Source organism: Cyprinus carpio, chromosome B22 (genome assembly GCF_018340385.1).
Source record: "Cyprinus carpio isolate SPL01 chromosome B22, ASM1834038v1, whole genome shotgun sequence".
NCBI classification, from domain to species: domain Eukaryota; kingdom Metazoa; phylum Chordata; class Actinopteri; order Cypriniformes; family Cyprinidae; genus Cyprinus; species Cyprinus carpio.
In genome coordinates, this window is record NC_056618.1 from 16,656,558 (window position 1) to 16,664,053 (window position 7,496).

At 38.6% G+C, this 7,496-nt stretch overlaps 1 protein-coding gene across 1 annotated transcript in view; it reads left to right on the forward strand.

Moving 5' to 3' along the window:
* Positions 1 to 2,382: 2,382 nt before the first annotated feature.
* LOC109077955 (dual serine/threonine and tyrosine protein kinase-like) overlaps positions 2,383 to 7,496 on the forward strand; it is a 14,966-nt gene continuing 9,852 nt past the window's right edge. The window contains exons 1-2 of the mRNA XM_042748630.1: positions 2,383 to 3,132; positions 7,165 to 7,496. The exon at positions 7,165 to 7,496 is cut by the window's right edge and continues 72 nt beyond it. Of these exons, the coding sequence (XP_042604564.1) occupies positions 2,955 to 3,132; positions 7,165 to 7,496 (510 nt within the window). The 5' untranslated portion in view covers positions 2,383 to 2,954. The remainder of the gene's footprint in view (positions 3,133 to 7,164) is intronic.

Consider the following 7,496-nt stretch of genomic DNA (forward strand, 5'->3'; position numbering starts at 1 on the left):
AAGGATTATTTCACCACCTGATCTGAACCTGAGGTGGAGATATATTGAGAGACTAAATTATATTAGTCTGTGTCAGTGTCCCTTTTCATAACTTTTCTTTTGTATGAGAAATGATCCAACGTGAAATACCCCGACATCTACAATCATTTCTCTCCTTAAACGCTCTTTTTATGGGTCGACACAGCTTATAAAAACGTAGTTCTGGGTTTTTAGCTTGTTTACTGTACACCCTGTCACACCGCAGTTTTTAAACATTGTTCTGTTTTTATTATAAATCAGAAATGATAAGGAGGCAGCTTCCCGCAATACAGAGAGCGTCGGATTGGTGTTGTTTTCACTGCTCTTTTAGAATTTTCCACATATAATTAATACATTTACTATATACCAAATTCTAAAGTCAACAGTATACTCATAACAAATTAAATAAATAAATAAAACACCCTTTCTTTGAGTAAATCAGTGTTTTCCTCTCAGCGGGTGTTTATTGCGCGCGTCCACGCGAGGGCGGGAAAACTCCGTTCCGTTTCATCATTCAGCTTCACTAATAAAACCGAAAGATTAAACTAGGAAGTGCTGTTGAAGGGGAATTTGCTCACGTTCATGTGTTTACTATGTCAACTCTTACATCATTCAACAGTGTGTAATGTTTAACTCATTGTATTAGTAGATTTTAGATGAACGCCATTGACGGGGATGAAAACGCTGTTCCTCACAGGAACGTTTCATATTAGCGTTCAGTTCAATAACTAACTACTCAGGTCAAAATGACATTATTAATAAGATAATGCTCTTATTTCAGTTAGTTAGTCATCTTTTATGATCTTCTGCAGCCGATTGATTTACAACATATGTCACATTTATATTTATGTTAGTGTATATTTACGCAAACAGAACAGAAATGTGGTAAATAATCACAAAAACAGTGATTTAAAAGGTGAGGGATGTGAAGATTTAACCACTAGAGGTCGCCAGCTTGCCGCACTACAAGCAGACTATATAAAGTATACATATAGTGTCCTACACTGACTGTACGTCAGGAAAAAAGAGAAGATTGTGACGAGTCCACGACCTTTTTATTTTTAAAAAAAAATTTTTTTTTTTTTAGTTAAATAAGATAAAAATTAGCTGGATGCTAACAAATTAAATAAATAAATAAAAACACCCTTTCTTTGAGTAAATCAGTGTTTGTTTCCTCTCAGCGGGGTGTTTATTGCGCGCGTCCACGCGGGGGGGGAAAAACTCCGTTCCGTTTCATCATTCAGCTTCACTAATAAAACCGAAGATTAAACTAGGAAGTGCTATTGAAGGGGAATTTGCTCACGTTCATGTGTTTACTATGTCCAAACTCTTACACATCATTCAACAGAGTGTAATGTTAAACTCATTGTATTAGTAGATTTTTAGATGAACGACCCATTGACGGGGATGAAAACGCTGTTCCTCACAGGAACGTTTCATATTAGCGTTCCAGTTCAATAACTAAACTACTCAGGTCAAAATGACATTATTAATAAGATAATGCTCCTTATTTCAGTTAGTTAGTCATCTTTTATGATCTTCTGCAGCCGATTTGATTTACAACCATGTCACATTTATACTTTATGTTAGTGTTATTTATGCAAACAGAACAGAAATGTGGTAAATAATCACAAAAACAGTGATTTAAAAGGTGAGGGATGTGAAGATTTAACCACTAGAGGTCGCCAGCTTGCCGCACTACAAGCATACTATTATAGAGTATACATGTAGTGTACTACACTGACTGTACGTCAGGAAAAAAGAGAAGATTGTGACGAGTCCACGACCTTTTTAATTTTTTTTTTTAATTTTTTTTTTTTTTAGTTAAATAAGATAAAAATTAGCTGGATGCAAATATTTACATGCAGCGACTCTAATAATAATAGTAACAATACGAAAATTAACCATGTTTTTGTTATAGTCAAAGAGTAGTAACCATGTTTTTGCCATATTATTTATTTTACTACAAATACCATGGTTAAACGATGGTTATAGTGTAGCAAAACCATGGTTAATATTCAAAAGGGAATGAGAACCCTGCTAAAAAAAAACCAAACAAACAAACTATAGAAACCATCACAGAATTTGTAATGGTTTTACTGGTTATTATGGGAATTGTACTGGTTTTAATGGTCCCTGTTGGTCTCTACTTATTAATGGAATATGTCCCAAAACACACAACGGGCTTTTTAATGGTTGGAAGTTGATGGTTTGTAATAGTGGATATTGGAATATTGTTTTGTTTTTCAGCAGGAAAGGTGTGTGTGGTGGTGTAAAAACATTTTTTTTAATAATGTCTTTCACTTAAATAATGACGTACTTTGTTTACGTTCGCTACGCAGAGCGGACTTCATTTCCCAGCATGCACCAGTCGCGCCCCGCCCTCCGAGCGTCCCTCTCGCCAAATGGACGGGCGGCAGCGGCGGCGGAGGCTGGCAGCGCAGAACTCCCGCATTTGGGCTGAAAAGTGAAACATTCCCGACGCAAACACCGGGATTATCGATGATCGGCGCTCACCCGCGGGGGGAAAGAGCTGCCTGACAGCCGCGAAGCGCAAGCAGCGACCCGGTCCGCGCGACTGTGTGTGTGTGTGTGTGTGTGTGTGTGTGTGTGTGTGTGTGCGCGCGCGCGCGCTACCGATCAGAACCGCGCCGATATCGGTCCGCTTAACGGGAGGAGGCCGTGTGTGAGTGAATGTGTGTTTAAGTGTGTGTGTGCGTGTGTGTGTTGATGCACTGACACACACACACACACACACACACACACACACACACACACACACACACACACACACACACCACTGCTTGTTGTTGTTGTTGTTGTAACGTTATCGGTTCGGTCCATCCTGCGGTGATCCGGGCCTCTGCAGAAACAGCGCGCGCTTGTGTGGAGATGTGACGCGGGCTCACGCGCACTGGGTCTCGCTCCGGGTCAGCATGGAGAACCCGCAGAAGAACAGCCCGCTGGTCAGAGAGCTGACCCGAGCCTTCAGCCACTACAACAAACACAACGTGTTCCTGAAGAAGAACCTGAACGAGACCCTCAGCTTCTTCAGAGAGATCCGAGAGAACCAGAGCAACACCTGCAGCGGCACACCTGGAGCTCTGGACACAGGTGAGTCCACCTCCGCTTCCGGTGTGTGTGTCCATTAGAGACTGACCGATACCGAGAACTCAGACACGTTTAAAACGCTGGAAATATAAAAATACAAGCTGGTTTAAAATATGAATAAATAAAATGTATCATCACTACGGGATACATGTTCAGATGTTAATTGTAAGTTGAATACAATGTTGAGTACAATGTATCAGTGATGTTCTAAAACTCAATAAAATACTAATTACAAAAAAAACTATGAATAAATGCTATCGTAGAATATGAATATTGTTGGAAATAAATACTGTTTTTATAACCAGGCAGCATGTTTCACTTTTATTTCTGCTTTTTGAAACTGTAAATAATGCTCAAATATTAAAAGTAATAAAATACAATAAAAATAAGTGACAGTGAGACTACAACTGTAAAAGCATAATTGTTATTTATGCTTTTTTTATAATTAAATATGTTTAACTAGTTAAATATTAGTGATATATAATATTTCTCCCTAAATACACATATATTTGCTCTCTAATAATTCAGCTACACATTTCTAAATTGTTCAAAAAATCATCAGGTACTATTTATATAGTATTTATTGTAGTATTTTTAAATAGCCTTTTTAGTACTTTTGTTAAACTTATTTTAAAATTAATTAAAATGTAATATTAAGTCTTTTAATTTTCCATTCTATAAATTTAAATGCCTATTTCACCTCCATGTTTTTTTTTTTTTTTAATTCAGTTTGTTGTGAAGGCAGTATATCTAATTTAAGTTACAGTTAAATTTTTTATTTCAGTTTTATTTCAGTTTTATTTCAGTTAGGACAGTGGATTTTAATCATTTAATTTTATAAAAACATTGGAAAAATGTTTGTTATTCAAAGTTTGTATTAGAAATTAATTTATTGATTTTCTGTTCTATAAATTCTTTTAAATAAATATTCAGATTTAGCTTAACTTATTTTCATTTCAGTTTTAGTTTTGGTAAATTTAGTTACATATTTTCCAATTTTTTTTTTTTTTAATTCAAATAGTTGTGAAGGCATATCTAAATTAAGTTTGTTTTAAATTTTTATTTCAGTTAACACAGTGGTTTTTAATAATTTTACTTTAAGCTTTAGTTTAATTATAACAACATTGGGAAAAAAATGTCTGATGTTAATAACGTTTTTATTATAAGTTAATTGAACAATTCATTGCTCAAATACTGTGGTTGGGTTTTTTTCTTTAAATACACAACTAGCAGAGTCAGTTATCAGTAGATCTGTTATCAGACGACTAATATACAGTATATGAAAGTGTAAATATCGGTTATCGGTTGATCTCTGCTTGTGTGTTTAAAGTGTTAGTCATCAGTGATGGGGATTCCTGATAGTGTGTGTGTGTGTGTCTCCTGCAGCAGGTTCAGTGTTAACAGCAGAAAATGTCTCAAACAGGATTTAGAGCAGAAATAAGCAGCTTAACATCCGTGAACAGACTCACATTCAGCTGAACCCAGCACTGAACACTCCACGCTGCTTTAATGAGCACACTGACACACACACACACATGTGCATGAACGTGAACTCACTTTGATGCATTGACATCACTAAATCTTGTCCGACTCGCTTATCACCACCAAATCAGAAGACAAAAATCAGAAAATATATTTGACATTGAGAGACCAAGCCTGCTTCATGACTCTCTTGTGTTATGATATTATTTTCATGGCGTGATGTGGAGGAATCCGTGTCATGAGTCATTGTTAGAATATGAGCGGTGTAATCTGTGCTGTACTTGCTTTGATGAGTGTGTGTGTGTGTGTGTGTGTGTGTGTGTCTAGGTGTGGTTGTCGTCCTCTTTCCTGTTACAGAGGAGTTTTGCAGGTCTGACGCACGTTTCCTCTGGTTTCTCAGTGAAATGTTTGAGTGTGTGGAATCAGTCTAAAGCAGTGCTCTCACGGCATCACGCCGTGACCTTTGACCTGTCTCAGGTGACCCCTGCTCTTTCCCTGGACCCCGCGCTTGCTGTGATTTATACTGAAGCGCGTCACGTTCCTCGGGCCTGTCGGAGCTGGTCCTGACCAATCAGAGCGCGGGCGGCTCTGGCCACGCCCCCATGAGCTGCATGTAAACACACGTCCTGCGCCTCAGCGCTGCTTCAGTAAACAACGTCTCCGAGACGCTTCAAGAAACCTCCTGCAAAGCTCCTGAGAAACTCTGCTCAAGTGCACCGAGGGCAAAACTGCTTTAAGCACAAACGATGCTTACATCAAATGTTGATTTAGTTTAGTTATTTAATAGAAGTTCACTGATAAAGAGCCACAGCATATATATAGATGCATGCACGTCTGTGTGTGTAATTTTATGCATTTATGTTTTGCACTAGCCATTAAATTGTGAGTTAGTATCTCAGTAAAGATTTGTGTGTGTTGCTGGTGGCACAGATTAGGCGGTGAGCGGTGGTTGTGTAAGCCGGTGACTCAGCAGCGCTGGGATTATGAGCACTTCCTAATAATAACCCAGTAACTAGCGGCTCAGAGAGGGTCATGAGACGCAGGCCTCAGGCACAGGTTTCTGTCCTGACTCCTCAAACAGCCCTGCTTTCTCTCTCTCCAGCGGTGCATGCAGTATTCATCTTCATATATCTGCTGCAGTCTTTCTTTACACTCACTGGGACACTGATAGAGCTTTTATACCTTTTTTTTTTTTTTTTTTTTTGTTTTTTTGTTTTTTTTATTAGTTTTAGTTTTTTTTTTTTTTTGTCAGTGTATTTTTTTTTTATTTCAGTTTCAGATATTTTATTTCAAGTTAAACTAAATAAAAATAAGAATGCTGATTTTGCAACAAGCTGATTTTTTTTATTTATATTTTTCTTCATATATTTTTGATATTATTCAGTTAACGTTTTTTTTTTTTTTCAAGGAACGGCATTTTTTATGGTTGTAGTTTTAGTAGAGTATAATAACCCTGATTTGGCATTCATTGTTTATTAAGTTTCATAACAAAACTTCCATAATTTTTTCAAGTTTCAAGGTTGGTGAGTTTGATCCATTTCTGTCTATTTTGATTGTTTGTTAATGGAGATAACGTCTGTTTGAACGTTTGCGTCCATGTTTTCGGAGCTGTGAGCTCCAGGTGGTCAGCGGTCGTTCTGCGCTCATGAACCCGCAGAGAGAGCGCCTCACCTCGGCCACATCTCAGGGAACTTTTCCCCCGGCTCTCATGTCTCTGATGTAGTTAAACATGAGATGTAATTCGTCGATCTCATTAATCTATTATTTGTTGCAGAGAAGGTAGTTTTGGCAAAATCTCATGTTTATGTAAATTCAGTGCTGTATATCAGAGCGCTGCCTTTGTACTCTTGACTGAATTGTCTAGCAACTTTTTGATGGCTGCTGTTGTTGTTGTATATTAAATATTATTCAATAAATAACAGTATTTAGTAAAAGTGTTTAGTATTGAGAAACAGTGTGTGTTTTGTAATTACATTGTTCCACCATTAGAGGGCAACAAGAGACTGTTTCTATGAGTGAGTCAGCAGGAAAGACTTTTACTTTGAAAAATAAACGCTATAAACAGAAGTTATTTTTAGTTTCAACAACAGCTTGATGCAGCGTACAAATGCACTGTTATGCAAAATCACCCTTAACAGATAAAAGGATATTAATGTTACGACAAAGATATCGCTTTCCTCAGCAGATATTCAAACTAATGTTTATTGTGAATGAGATTGATCTGAAGAACGAATGCTGTGTCAGATGCAGGTAATCACACTCGCTCTGTCCATCTCTCTCTCAGAATATCTACTGTACATACACAATACACTGCTTTTAATATAGTAAGCTTTCAATGCGACAGCTCAGCTGTGTTGGTGGTTTAATGTTTTTGTGGTATAGTTTATGTTTGTATTTCTTGGTGTGGTCAAAGAGAATTTCAACCTTGGTTTGCAGTGAAGTTGTATTTTATTGTAGTGCAATATTGTGAATTACGTAGTGTTTTTAAGCCCTGTCCGAGCTACAAGTTGCTGAAACTTGTTGTGTGTCTCCTTGTTTCTCTCTGTGTCTCAGGCCAGCTCAGCTGCATCTCGCTGCCGCGTCACGAGGAGGACTATCTGCAGAATGTGGTCGGTAGCGCCCCCTACATCCTCATCCTGGGCCAGGACTGTTCCGCCCGATACCAGCTGCTCAACTGCCTGCTGGGAGAGAGGCTCCTCCCCCTGGGCTCAGAGGTGGGTGGGGCCTGTGGGCTGGAGGGCGGGGCCTGCAGGAGGAGGAAGCTGTGCTTCACGCACGGCCGTCAGACGCGGTTGAGCCTGGCGCTGCCGGGACAGTACGAGCTGGTGCATCAGCTGGCGGCGCACTGCGGACGCTGGGACACTGTTCCTTTTGAGGACCTGGAG